This window comes from Gavialis gangeticus, unplaced genomic scaffold, assembly GCF_001723915.1.
Source record: "Gavialis gangeticus isolate Ggan-Ray unplaced genomic scaffold, GavGan_comp1, whole genome shotgun sequence".
NCBI lineage: Eukaryota > Metazoa > Chordata > Crocodylia > Gavialidae > Gavialis > Gavialis gangeticus.
The window spans coordinates 49,360,262-49,375,596 of NW_017729034.1; the positions used below are offsets into that span (position 1 = coordinate 49,360,262).

The 15,335-nt window shown below is 42.0% G+C and overlaps 1 protein-coding gene across 1 annotated transcript in view; it reads right to left on the reverse strand.

The window, feature by feature from the left end:
* RYR2 (ryanodine receptor 2) overlaps positions 1-15,335 on the reverse strand; it is a 784,157-nt gene that overhangs the window by 383,735 nt on the left and 385,087 nt on the right. Inside the window, exons 30-36 of the mRNA XM_019526720.1 lie at positions 15,023-15,231; positions 8,729-9,081; positions 6,915-7,029; positions 5,990-6,150; positions 5,382-5,541; positions 5,026-5,112; positions 2,247-2,473 (exon numbers count right to left, since the gene is read on the reverse strand). Coding sequence (XP_019382265.1) covers positions 2,247-2,473; positions 5,026-5,112; positions 5,382-5,541; positions 5,990-6,150; positions 6,915-7,029; positions 8,729-9,081; positions 15,023-15,231 — 1,312 coding nt within the window. The remainder of the gene's footprint in view (positions 1-2,246; positions 2,474-5,025; positions 5,113-5,381; positions 5,542-5,989; positions 6,151-6,914; positions 7,030-8,728; positions 9,082-15,022; positions 15,232-15,335) is intronic.

Here is a 15,335-nt window from a genome sequence, read left to right on the forward strand (position 1 = left end):
GGGGGGGGGGGGGACACTTATCATGGATTCAAGTCAGAGCAAGAAAAAAATACTGATTGTCCAGGAGCAAGTGTTTTTGATACTTGCCTGAGGGATGTCTATACTACCAAGTCTGTGCCACTATAAGCAATGTCAGCAGAGTCCCATAGCTCAGATGCAGCTTAAGACAACAGTAGTTTGTCAGTCAGCATAGCTATATCATCCCTGAGGTAACAAAAATACCCTTCTAGGTACAAACTGGGGATTTACAGGCATAGCTACATCAGCTCATGGGCATGGATTGTTTCCAAGGGTTGGAAGGGACTTTAAGGATCATCTAGTCCAGGGACAGCCAATTATTTCAGGCGGAGGGCCACTTACCTAGTTTTGGCAGGCTGTCGAGGGCCACATGGGTAGCCCCGCCCCTTGACAGGTGCCCCGCCCCTTGACAGATACCCCACCCCCTGTTCGCCATCTTGGGACCAATGTCCCAATATCGTTGGTCCCATGTTCCAGGGCCAGCACCGGTAGGGCCCAAAGTGGGGCACAGGTTGGCACGGGTCTGTGGAGCTTGGCTGGGCTGCACCAGCAGGGAGAGGGGGGAGCTGGCCTAGCTTCATAGAGCCCCTGCCAGCTGGGACCCCGTGCTCCTGCCACCCTGCTTTAGGTCCCACTGGCACTGGCCCTTGGACACCGGTGCAAGCCCCGTGCTCCTGCTGGCTCCCCACCCACTCACCCTCCAGCCCCATGGTACAGGAGGCGGGCAGCGCACAGCCCCAACACCCTGCTCACTGGCAGGGAAGAAGGTGGTGCTAAGCACAGGGAAAAGTGCCCCTCGCCTACCCCATGGCTGGCGCTCCCTGCTTCAGTCACTTGCAGCCCACGCAGGGCTGTCCTGAGCAGGCACATGCAGCCCCACGTGGGCTGCAAGCAGCTACAGTGCAGGGCACCAGCCACAGGGTGAGTGAGGGGCCACTTTTTCCTGCACTCAGCACCACCTTGTAACCCTCCCCCCTGGCAGCCTGGGCTCTGCACTGGCTCTGGGCTCACCCGTTGGAGCTGCGCATGGTGGCAGCAGCTGCAGCCCCCCCACATGCTGTGCCAGGCAGTGTTGGTGGCTGCTGCTGCCCACCCAGAGCTCACACACTGGGCAGCACACAGGTGGTGGTGGCAAACACCGCCAGGTGTGGCAAGCAGGGGGACCACAGCTTCTGTCACAATGTGCAGCCCCGACAGGTGAGCCCAGAGCCATGCAGGGCCCAGGCTGGCAGTGGGGTTTGGTGACAAGGTAGTGCTGAGCGGGGGGGGGGGAGGGGAAGCAGCCCCCTCGCCCACCCTGTGGCTGGTGCCCCGCACTGTAGCCGCTCACAGTGGCAGGGAAGGACTGCTTTCCTCTGTGCCAGGAAGGAGCAGGGAAGGAGCCCAGGGAAAACCTGAGTGTGGGGGCGGGGTTGGAAGCAGCCCTCCCCCCACCCCATGGCCAGTGCTTCCTGCTGCAGCCACTCACAGCCCATGTGGGGCTGTCCGGAGCAGGCACAGGCAGCTGCAGGTGGGCTGCAAGTGGCTGCAGTGCGGGGTGCCAGGCACAGGCAGGGGAAGGGTCACTTCCCCCCACCCCTGGCGCTCAGCTTTTCCCCAGGCAACTTTTCCCTGTGCTCCTTCCCTGCCCTTCCCCCCACTCGTCCCCCTTACCTGCAGTTCCGGCACAGGGCAGCTGCAAGGTCCCAGGCCAGAAGCCCCCCTGAGGTTTCCAGCTGAGGGGGCTGGAGCTGGGTGGGCCCTGCTGTTGTGGGAACCTGCTGGGGCTTCCCCTGGGTCCTACTGCCCTTGGTTCCTGTCACTTTTGACAGGAACCAAGGGCAGAGAAATATTAATTTTCTAAATTTTTTAGGGGTCCCACAGGCCAGATAGAATGGCCTCATGGGCCAGATCTGGCCCGCGTGCTGTATTTTGCCCACCCCGATCTAGTCCAACTCAATACCCAAATGTAGGCTGAGCTGATTCTAAACAATCCCAAACAGAGACATGTCCATCTTCTCCTTGAAAACCTTCAATGAAATGAGATTCCACAACTTCCAAAGGCAGCTTGTTTTATTGTCCTACTGTTCTTACAGTTGGGAAGTTTTTCCTGAAACTTAATCTAAATCTGCTTTGGTGTTTTCATCCCCCAGGTGATGCAGCAAGGACAACAGAACTTCGCAATGTAGAGTAAACCTGACTTCGCAACTCCTACCTGCTCCCAGTTCAGTTTTACATACAAAGCTAACCTGTTTTCTTCTGGAACATGAAGAGCCATAAACTGCAATGGATCCAAGCACTGTATCATCCAGCCTTGACGTTCACTGACACGAGAGACATCAACCTTGAGGAAGTGATTTGGTACTCTGCTCCACAGCACATGGGTCAGAAACTGGACATGGAGACGTGGGGGACACTGAGGCACTGGGTTTTTGTGTTCACTTTTGAACAAGCCAGCAGACAGTGGCATTACATTCTGGAGGGTTCAAGACAGAGGAGCTAGTCAGTTTTATCACCTCTATAAGACAACAAAGTATATAATAGTACCCAAGACACACATGTTGCAAACAGATGTAAAAAATCAATGTGAAGAAAGGCAACAAACATAGTGCAGCAGGAATGCAGCATTTTAAGGAGCTTTCAAAAGTACTGGGGGCCTTCTAATTAGGTTCCAGACAGTTTCAAAGCCAAATAACTTTTAAAAAAGACCTACAGCATTTCCCCAGGAAGATATTTTAGCCCTTATCCCTTCCCCCACCTACACATTATAGGTATTGCAGAATTAGCTGGTTAATTGCACAAATAACTAAAACCAGCTACACATGCAAGTACCTACCATGCCATAAAAAACTCCAACCAGCTATAAAATCAGACCTTGAAAACAGGTACTAACCTTATAACTGGTTGGTATACAGCTTTAATTTGAATGTGTAGCTGGGTCTCCGCTGCAGCTAAGAGCTGTGTCAGCTGACTGGGCTCCAGCTGCAGGGGTGCTCCATGCCCAGCCCAGGTTGAAAGTCTCACAATGGCCCCTGCTACACTAGTCAAGAGGCAAGCTCCCGCAACTGACGGACAGAGCTGCCGTGAACCCCCTGCACCAGCAATAAGGCACGATGGGTTCTAATGTGCCATTCCATAATCATACCTCCTGCCATGCACATGTGGCATGGCAGGAGGCACAACTGTGTGCATCATACATTAGATCACAATGTGCCTTTACCTGCACGTGTGGAGAGGCCCTTAGGATGTCTAAGCCTTAGTCTTCTTAAGTCACCCCAGCCTTCTTCACCAACTCTGATGCATCATGTTTTCATTCTTCCAACCCATTTTTGCACAATTATGCTTTATACCTGTGGTTTTCAAACTGGAACCCAGGGTTCCATGCCATGTCATCAGGGGTTCCATAACAAGATTGGGCATAACAGTGAAGCAGGCTGGGAGGTAGTGCGCTGCCACTTCCAGGCCAGGTCACCTGGCTCTGCATTAATCTTTAGCATAGGATTAGGGATTTCACAGCAACAGAAGTGAAATAAAAGGGTTCTGTGATGCAAGTTTGAAACCCACAGCTTTGTACAGATGGATAACTGAATCTGGATGCAAGTACAAGGGTGGATACATTTAAAACTTAATGGCAGAATTTGATATTTGTTAGTGTAAATAATATATGTAACCCATATACACGGGACTGATCAGAGGCAAAGTAGAATACAGATAGCCCCAGAAAGGACTTGTCACCACAATTCTGTGCTGTCCCAGAGACAGTATAATTCAGAACTTGCATCTCACTGTCTCAGGCATCCATGGGCACTAGAAGAAGTTAATATGTTGTGCTTTGGGTGCAATCAATAAGAGGCAAGCTACAGATTTGTCTTCTGCAGCAGCAAATCCAGATAACATTGACAATTCTTAATTTCAGGGGGGAAAAACTAGAAAGACTACATTCTGGTCTGGCCCTACAGCCAGGCAAAGGAACAAGGCCCCTGTTCACTTTCTGTAGACACCTATATTTGACATATCTCAAAAGAAAAGACAAGGGATTGAACAGGCACTATATATTCTATACTGTCTGTGACAAGCAATGGAATAAAGTACATGGCCTGGGAGTAAGAAAGCCCACCATTTCTCCATCTGAAGAACGTCTAGTTAAAGTAAATGGCTAGTAGGCAGAAATGGAGTATATAGCACTGTCAGAAATGGTGTATTAAATTTTTCCCAGAAATATAATGGCTGGAGAAGTTTAGAGAAAAAATTGCCCTTCTCTAAGTCACTGTTTGTTTCTGATGCTCTTTTGGCGAGGCACAGATTCATGCTGCGCAAGATTGATTCTACCATTAATGTCCAAAGTTATTAACATTTGGAAATTAATCTAATAGATAGCAAATTTAGTTATATAAATATGTTCATAATAATAATAACTCTAATATGTTCTTTACTCTACAATGACGCAATCTAACCAGGTCTAGGAAATTAAACAATGAATGTTATAAACTGACTAAATGTACAGCTGTGACAGCTAAATGAGAATATTGCCACAATGTGAATAACACTTGGTATATCTGCACAGACTGAAGTGTGTCATTTCATAAGCATTTCAGAAAGGAAGATTACACAATGCCTGTACTCATTTTAGTTGGGGGCTCCTAATAAGTTTATATAATAGATGCTTTGGTTTCAAAGAAGCCATGATACTATTTGCAGAATAAATAGTGCATTTTTTAAGACTGACACTAAGTGATTTATGGTAGTTTAAAGTAGTAACATGGCACTAAAACTGACATACGTAAGAAATAAATACTCCACGTGAGGTTAGGAAATCTTTATCTTCTCAGTTAGAAGACTACAAAAATTGTTTTCTCCCGTGCTACACGACATGCTTTGTTCAATGTAGAAAATTCACTTGCATCAACAAAAATATGGCCAACACCAAGAATGCACTGAATTCAGCAAAACAAGAACAACTGAGGATTATCTAATATAATGTATATTAACTAAACTAACAGAAAAATAAATAATCACCACGTTATTTACCTTTATTCTTCCCAATTCAAACTGGAAAACATTAGGACTTGTAGCTTGTGCAAACACTGCAGGAAATAATTTAGTACTTGGTTCAACCTAAATCACAAACAAACAGAAATATGTAGTAATTTAAGACTGCTTATCCATTATAAATTGACAAACCTAATAATTTCATCACTAGCGCTTAAATATAAGTTGCTGAATGAAATGTTAGAAGATCATACTTGGTCAGCATAGGGGAGGGACAATCACGGTGTCGGTCAGGGGCAATAATGTTTCCTTCCTTTTGTATTAACAAATAAAACTAGTAAAATTCAGTCTAGTGCCTCTTCTCATGGAAAAAGGTAAGAAAAAAAAGTATATACCTGATAGTAGGTACTAAGTTCTTTGCCATTAGCAGTGAAGGTCACCAGACCACTGGCAGCATCAACCAAGCAACCAATCTCCAGTCCATTATTGTTGCGGCCTTGTCCAGGGCTCATGCTCTCTCCTGCGCATACCATATAGCAGTTGCTGCGTTTGATGCTGAATTACAAGAGAAATTTATAGACAGAATGTCAGTTTATACAATAGACTAATGCTGTAGCCTTCCTATTCAAAATAAAATAAATTGCACAACCATCAGTTTATGGCTGAATGTTGTATTGGTCACCATGAGTGAAATCCTAGTCCCACTGAAGACAAATACAAAAAACTACAAGAACTCAATGAGATACAGATTTCATCCTATGGAATTTTAAAGGATTAGAAGAATGGAAGAACTGTTAGGACTAAAAGAAGTATGAGGCCAAATCCTTACAAAAAATCTGATATAGAACTGAAGTTCCAGTAGTTTAACTTATTGTTTCTGAATGGGACGCTAAGTAAAAGTACAACTCCACTGAATCTAATGGAATAATTCAAAGTTTGCACAATTGTTGGATATTTAAATGCACATAAAGTAATTGAATTAAAAAGAAAAAAAAATACCAACCTCTCATGAACCTTTCCCTTTTCATCCCCCAGTGTAACAGTAACAGTGCGAACTCTGTCCAAGTCAAAGGTTGTATCATACTGATGGAAGTCAGATGTAATCCAGCCCACCCAGACATTTGCAGGTTCTTGCCCAGGAAATATTCTCACTGAATAGTAGTACTGTCAATAACCAAACAATATCCCACAGTGTTAATATTTGGTTTCCATGTTATCATTTTGATTCAGAATTAAACTGGTTGCTTTAAAATGTGTTATTTTATTGTTTCACAGCCTTATAGTGTCGAATTATCTTTTATGAATACACGTATCCTTGTTTGAGCTTCATTCAGTAGTAGAGCAACAGAAAAACATCAGTACAAAACCAAGCATATGCCACCAAAATAGTAAGGATAATATAATAGTAAAGTAATTAGTTTCACAAGATATACACATAAGAATTGGGATGTAGGTCCATATCACATTGGGTGAAGGAGTAATACACTTACAGCTGTACTACCATGGCTCCAAATGTTGAAAAGTCAATAAAGTGACCAGTTTTAAGGAGCTGCATTGTGAACCACAAATAAAACTACCATTAATTTAACTAGGATTTCCACGTTTCAGACACCAAATCAGAACAGTGTTGTTACCTACCAGTAGTTGTTATTCTTGAATATCCTGTGTTTAAACAACCTTAGTCAGTTGTTTTATAACAAGGCTATGTGAAAAATTAACACAGAATTGCTTTTGAATTTTGAAATAACAAGTAGTTGGGTAAAAGCAGAATGATACAACATGGGTAATACGGTATTATGGTGGAAATAGGCTCCGAGACAAAAGGGAGTAAAATCAAATGCAAATGCATTCACTTAAACTCCCACTGCCAAAATATACTGTTATTAAAAAAATAATATAGCAAAAATATGGACACTACATTGCCATACCGTAGAAGTCTGCATCAAGTAATCATAATCATCTCTATCATCTGCTAAGACATCCTCAGTGAGCCGTGCAGAATGGCTTGTACTGTAGTCTGGCTTTGTCCTTCTAAGCATAAACCTGAAAAACATCAAGTTACCAAGGACCACGTAAAATCACAAGAGGCTTCTATTTTGAGCAAATTAATAGAAATGCGCAATAATTTTGCATTCATGAATTATGCCTGAATGATTTAGTTGGATTTGGATTATTTATACCACCCCATGGGAGCATGCACACTTTATAGAAGACCCCCAAAAGGAGCAACTGTAAAAGCACCCAAATGATTTAGAAGCTTAAATCCCATTTTCAGAAGACACATGGAGGCCAAAATTTCATTGATTTAATTAACACTCAGGCCCACACATGCTTAAAACCAACCTATGACTTGGTTCTGTAGGTACCTAACATTCTGCTGCTGAAATCCACGTAACTTGGGTGTTTTCCCCAATGAGTGTATTTAAATTTGACCTGGTTAGGTCCTAACAATCTCTGTACAGCCTCTGAAGGGATTTGGGCAAATCTGAAGTGAAACTCAAGTCTGGTTGCCCAGGTTGCCCTATGCAGAGAAGGGAGAAAGTAATTTAGAAAGCTCAGAGGCACCTAGACATAGCAAGCAAAAATTATAAAGATCAGGGTATGTCCAAACTGTTCAGACTCAGGAGTTTAGGTACCTGACTCATGCTGCACCTCAGGTACTTCCATTCAACTATAATTCAAACATGGTAGTGCTGGTTTCCAACTCTTGCTCAACAGTCTAGGGATCAGAAAACCCACCAGCAATATCCCTGGTACCAGGGACCACTAGGTTACAGAGACTGGTGCTTAGGTAGGGTTTTGAGACTTTCCAGGACAAAAAAGAATCACAATAGAACTAGGCAGAAGTTATGTATCTAAGTGATCCACCCAAATTACTTCTAACCCCTTGCAGAAGCCCTTACATAAATGCTTAGGGAATTCCACAGTTCAAAATGAAGACCGTCTAATAATTTTACCTGCCAAACGCATGCTGGCTCTGCTAACCCAGAGCTTATGTGAATAAGTCTTTGGATTTAAACAGCTAAACACCATTTAAGTGTTGCTGAGGCTCTTAAGAAACCAGTTTGAACCTAGCCCCATAACACATTCGAAAATGGACTAAGGTTTCTAAATTACTTTGGTGCTTCTGAAAACTTTATCCATGGTCCCAGTTTACTGCTTAAATATCTAGCATGATACAACAAATAAATGTGACAAACATATGAAAAGGAATAGAAAGAGAAAGGTTTTAGGTAAAGTTTTTAGGTAGTTCCTCAGTTTAGATATTTTATCATGGATTAGGTAAAGATTTTTATTTGACTGAGAACACATGAAAATAAGGGATATGAAAGAATGAATATTCTTGCCACATGTAATGAGGACACTACCAGAGCAGTGACTATAAAAAGTTCACCAAAATTTATCTAAATGTATTTGGTCTTTTCTGAAATTCCTGTGAAAATGGGTTTTTCATTTTACTCTGGACATTTCTTGGTTTTGTCATTCTTGGAAAATCCCTCTGTACTTCTAAAGTGCTTTTATTTAAAGATTTCAAAAACCTTTGCAACCTTGAAGACATATGTTTTTAAAGGATGAAAATGAGGAACAGGAGGTTAAATGATTTGCCTATCTTTGCATCATGACTCAATGACAGAACTGTGAATAAAATTAGGAATAAGCTTTATTAAAAATATGGAGAAGTAAAGTTAAATTAACTGCATTATGACAACTCAGAGTAAATATGTTACTGTACATCACATGCCTTTGTTTAAGGCGTGAAGGTTTCTCTTGAGTGTAATCTTTATGGTTATTGAATTCTGGTTTTGCAGCTTCTTTTTCTCTTTCTACCCGATCAGGCACCAGGTGACCATGAGCAGTCTTCATCAGAACTTCAAAATCAGAATCAGCATCATAATCTTCCAAGTCATTCTTTGGGCCAAAAAGACCAGAGCCTGGTAACCCTCCTGCAGGTGTTTTGGAGAATACTTCTGCACATTCGATAGGCATGCTCAGGCGAAAAAACATAACATCTGTTTTGCTGTTCTGTGAACCAAAGGACTTCTGTGTGACCTTCAGACAGGGGCAGCTGTCTATGGTGCCATCTATTCTCATCACCTATCAAATGAAAAACTCATTTATTTTCATATTAAATGTATTTTCCCTAAATGTTCAAGATTTATTTTTAGAATAATACATACAATGGGGCAGATCCATTAATTCATCTACCTGCATAACAATCTGTCATCCTATCCTTAGGACTGAGTCACAACAGAAAAGTGATGAGGAGGAGAAGGACCAACTTCTGTATTAATAGCTTTTCGGGAACTTGTGCAGAGTGGAATAGAATCCCATGTAAGTGTCTAAATCCACTCTAACCAAAAGGTGGAGTACAATCTGGACCAAGATGTTTTCAGATATAAAATAACTAAAGACTCTTAACAGTATGACAAAGTCAACCTCATTGAAGTCAAAGTTATCATGCACTATATATGTAAAAAACACATAAATACAGTGGCACAAGTAATAGATTTAATTCTTTTAGTATTGATAAACTGGGTACTCAGTCAAGATTGCATCTCAGCCACACTACTTTATAGCATCATTTCAAACCTGCCTATTATATCTAATAACTCACAAATGCAAGGCACAAATCTTACAATTTATCTTTTTCAATATACATTCTGATACATCAGCCAGAACATAGCTATGTTTTCACTAAAATGTGCCTTTTAGCAATCTGATGAAAACTAGATGCAATTTTAATGCATTATGCATTTTTAAAATGTACCTATTTTTGCATGTTTTAATCTAACACATAATGACAACTAATACATTTACATAAACTGAAATGTCCCAATGAACATTTGATTTTGAGTATTTCATTGATTTTGTGCACGCAGGCACAAAAGATTGAAGGGAATTTCAGTTTTAGGTACATATCCAAAATAATCAATACAGACTATGCAGAATTCTGAGTTATTTTTAAATGTGGGATAGAGAGACAGACATTAAATCATATTAAAATTGAAAAGAGATGTTATTAGAAGTTAGAAAAAGCAAGAGCTAAAATTGCATGGGCACCTTAATATGACTCCTTTGTGCAGATGATAGATAATATAAAGTAAAATTTTCAAAAGCATCTAAACCTATTCTACCCTGCTCAAGTCTCTGAAAAAAAAAATTAACACAAAATTTCCATTCACCACTTTTTGTGAATTAGCCTTAAGGAAAAGATGATGGTATGTTACGGAAGCAGTCCTGTTAACATTTTTTTCAGGAACTTAACCAGGGTTGAATAGGACCACATTGAGGTGTAGTAAGGTATCTAACAGATGGAAGAGGAAATAGTCCCTTAGCTTTACTTCCAAGCTTTTGAGAGCTCTGTTTTGCATGCTTCATTCCAATTTAATAGAGTCTAATATATTCACTCTTGTAAAGATCACTCACTCACAAACAGAATTAATGTATGTGTTCTTGTTGAGCTAGATCTCTGACACTTGGCATACTCATTCATTATAGGGTGCTGAGTATGACAAAAAATCCTAAATTTGACTTTACCATGACATCAACAAAAGGTCAACATTTGTTGTTATTGATCTTAACCACTCAAGTGTCCTAACACAAGCATTAGCAGTAGCGATTTAAAACAAAATATATTAATTAATTCTCTAAGGATATCACGTTAGATGTGAAGCTTCTAATGGGAAAAAAATCCAGAAATACTTGAAAAAGAAATTAAAGCAATTACAATATTTTCAACAGTAAATATGATTCATGGACAGGGCACAGTTGCTTGCAAAATTAAAAAGCATTAATATTGAATGTTAAAGCCAAAGACCAAAGCAAAAAAAAACAACTAACTCTCACACTAAATATGACATTTCTACAACGTTTAACCAGTCCTGAGGGAAATTTTTTTAAAGTATTTACAACCCATTTTCTGCAGCATGTTAAGCACTTCAGCTCAATAGTTTCATGGTATTTAGGCATTTTGGGGGGTTTGCAATACTGCAAGTCCTGAGCAACTTAAGTAGAAAAGTCCCATTTTCAAGAGTGACTTATGATTTCTCTAAATGGGAATGTTATCTGACATTTAGTTCAGGTACAGTAACTGCTTCTTCAGCCAGTTGCAGTCTTGCTTCAATCAAATCCTTGCTTCCACACAGTGCTTTTCTGTGAATTAAATATTCTTGGTGGCTGCCCTGTGCCCCTTTATGCCAGTGATGAGCCCTGTGCGTTGTGGCTGCTTGTGGAGGACTCGGTCATTGGATAAGCTTGATTTTTGCAGCCCTGTGTCTGACAGTGGGATGTGCTGCAATCCTGGGACAACCAGCTGAAGGTGCAGAATTTCACAATAACCAGGAATACTTTTCTGGAGCCCTTTGTGGAGCTCATCATAACTTGAGAGCTACACTAGCTGGTCTGAAGCATGCAGGCAACACTGTCTGGAAGCTGGCCACCCCCAATTGCTATTAGTGAAAAATTAGCACATTTGGTATGGACAGATAAACTGTTGAAACTGTTGGGATGGATGCATCAATTGCATTTTCAAAACTGGCTGCAACGTTAGGCAAGGCTCAGGAGGTCATTCATGGCTTTGACATATGATGTTTCCACATGGCATGGGGGCAATTGATGGAAGTTATTATTCTTATTTGTTGCCTGCCAAAACAGGCCTTTGTTCTGTACCAGGCCCATATGCATCACTATTAACAGGTTCAACAACTTGACCAAAGACTATTTAATTCTTTTATTAAAATAAAATGTAATTGCTCACAAGAAAGATGCCTGCAGGATAAGATACCTTCCACATACACATCCTCACAACCTGTATCTGAATGTTAGGAAGAGATTAATTCTGGTTTCTAGGAAAGTTCTCATTGTGAAATCAGGGCTAGTCCTGGAGTTGTCACTGTTCTGATTGCCTTCTGCACTGTCCACAATAAACGGAGGCTTTGGTTGCGCTATTCCAGGACAAAATCCTGTCCAAATCGCCATAACATGGATGGCAATAGTATAGATTTCTGATTTTTTCCCACAGCTTTCTATGAAGCTCCTTTAGCTTCTTCCTCTTTTTCTAGCACTGTGGGTTTCCTAGATGTGATCCTTTTGCTCACCCTTCAGCAACATCTCCATTTACATCCTTATTCTGATGATTTTTGTAAAGGCTTCTTGGACAGAAGGTGGAGATTTCCAGGACCTCCACGGTCAAGGACAGCACATGCAGCAATACAGTAGTATTGTAAAGCTATCATGGAATGATGATTCAAGTGGAAACATCTTAATTCACCAGCAGTTAGGTGGTCACAGGTTAATATAATCCCAGAGCAGCAGAGGGCACTTATACCAGAGAACTGACTGAGGCTGCATGTGCACGTGACATGGTCGTCATGGGTAATTTTAACAATCCAGACATCTCCTGGGAGGATCATTTGGCCAAGTTGGAATGGTTGTGATCCTTCCTGACCTGTGTTGAGGAGCTCCTCCTGACTCAGGAGGTGCATGGGCCAACCAGAGGTGACGCTCTGCTAGACTTGGTTCTGGCCAAAGGAGATGACCTGGTGACAACTTAAATATAGATGGAAATCTGGGCAACAGTGACCACGAAACCATCAGGTTCACTGTCCGATGTAAGGCAGACAAATTGGATAGCGGGATTGAAGTCTTGGACTTCAAAAATGCAAATTTCAACAAGTTTAAATAACTAGTAAGGCAAGTGGGACCAAGGACCAAAAGTAAAATGTGTACACGAAGAGTGGATGTTCCTTAAGGACACAAGCCTTGAAGCACAAAGGAAATCGATTCCCATGCGAAGTAAAGGTAACGGACTGGGAAGCCCTTTTGGCTAAACAGGGAAATCAAGGTCCTCTTAAGAAAGAAGCTTATTAACAATGGAAGCTTGGGGCAGGCCCCAAGGAGGACTATTTCATAACAGCCTGCATTTGCAGAGAATGGATAAGACAGGCTAAAGTGGTGACCAAATTTAGATTAGCAATGGGAATCAAGGACAACAAGAAGTCCTTCTTTAGGTACATAGGGAAGAGGAGGAAAACAAATAGGTGTGTGGGGCCATTGCTCAACAAGTCAGGAGATCTGGTTACCAGCACCCAGGAGAAAGCTGAACTCATGAAGGACTACTTCACCTGAGTCTTTCACCGGACCACAGGGAAACCATGCCAGGTAGACTAGAGGATGAGCACGATAGGAATAATCGCCTTCTTACTATTTCCATAGAATTGGTGTATACAAATCAGCAGGACCAGATGATCTTCATCTGAGAGTGCTGAAGGAGCTGGCTGAAGTCATCCACATCTTGTGGCGCTCTGGGGAAGTCCCTGAAGACTGGAAGAGGGCCAATGGTGTGCCCAATCACAAGAAGGGAAGGAGAGAGGAACTGGGTAACTATAAGCCAATCAGCCTAACTTCCATCCTAAGGAAAATCCTAGAAAAGTTCATCAAGGAGTCTATCTGCAGTAAGCTTGCCGAAGGTAAGATCCTGAATGACAACCAGCATGGCTTCGCTGTGGGCTGGTCTTGCCTTACCAGCCTCATCTCCTCCTATGACCAGGTAACTTGCCACCTGGACACAAAAGAGCAGGTTAACATTGTATACTTAGACTTCCAAAAGACCTTTGATCTAATATCCCATGATGTCCTCATGAGAAAATTGGAGGATTGTGGGCTTAACTCCAAGACAGTCAAGTGAGTGAGAAACTGGCTGCAGGATATGACCCAGAGAGTCATAGTGAATAGATCTGTGTCATCCTGGTGAGAAGTGGGCAGCAGTGTCCCGCAGGGGTCAGTGCTCAGTCCAGTACTTGTCAACTTCTTTATTAACGATATGGATGTGGGGGTGAAGAACTCACTGGCCAAGATCATGGATGACACCAAGTTATGGGGATGCGTGGTCATGCTTGAAGATAAGCTGCAATTACAGACAGACCTAGACAGGCTAGCAAGTTGGATGGATCAGAACCTGATGAAGTTCAATGTTGAGAAATGTAAAGTGCTCCACCTCCAGATGAGCAACCCTCAACACACCTACAGGTTTGGCAGCACCAAACTGACCAGCATCACGAATGAAAGGGATCTTGGGGTAATAATAGACCACAGTAGTATGAGCCAGCAGTGTGATGCTGTAGCCAGTAGGGCAAATAATACTCTGGCACGCATCAATCGATGCATCTCCAGCAAAGCCAAGGAAGTGATTCTTCCATTCTACTCAGCACTGGTGAGACTGCAGCTGGAGTACTGCATCTAGTTCTGGGCACCACACTTTACCAAAGACTCTTCAGCCTGAGGAAAAGAAGGCTAAGAGGGGACCTGGTAGCAGCTTACCGCTACACTAGGGGAGTACATCAAGGGCTCAGTGAGCAACTGTTCACCAGGGCACCTGATGGGAAAACCAGGAATAATGGCCACAAACTGCTGGAAGATCGATTCAAGCTCAACTTTAGGAAAAACTTCTTCAGTCAAGGTGTCCAGACTGTGGAATAAGCTCCCTCCAGAGATGGTGCAACCACCTACCCTGGAAATCTTCAAGAGGAGATTAGACAGTCACCTTGCTCAGGTCACCTGACTCCTAGTTATCTTTCCTCTTTGGTGCAGGGGGCTAGACACAATAATCTTCCAAGGTCCCTTCTGGCCTTACAATCTATGAATACCAGTCAGTCCTGGTGAAGTGTGAAGCACTGCTGGATAGCAACTGTGGAACTGCCAAACTAATGCAAAGTGGAGGTGCATCTAAATCAACATTATTCAGCACTAACTTAATGTGCTGTGAATTTAACGCACTTTCATATAGGAGTACAGAATATGCACTACATGACTAGCTAACTTATTCTAAAAACTGCATTATGTGCATTTCAATACAAGTTCAGTTTCCTCTTGTAGACAACCCTAAGACTCTTGAGTCGCTTATGAAAATGGAACTTATCCTAAGCTTCTTAGACCTTTTTGAAAACTCACTCACAAACAAGCATACACAATGTAAATGTCTAAGTGTAAACTTATTTAATTAAGACAAATTTCTAAAAAATTAATTGGAAACACAGACCTCAATGTGTTCGTGATTTGGCGGCACTGGTAGAAACTGAGGAAGTCTCTTGCTCAGCCACATGGTAATGTCTCTATTTGTATTAACCGCAAAGGGTTCATAACCTTCTTGTAAGCCACAGATAGTGAAATATTTCAAGGTACTGACATCTTTGCCAAAGTTGATTCTTCCCACTTGAGACAAACCCAAGCTGCACACAGGTATAAATCCTGCAAAAAGACAGAGGAAGACATATAAGCAATTTGTGTATCACACATAAGAGTAGTACTTTCTTAGTAAAATTCATTTAAAGTTTAAAAATGTCCAAAACCTA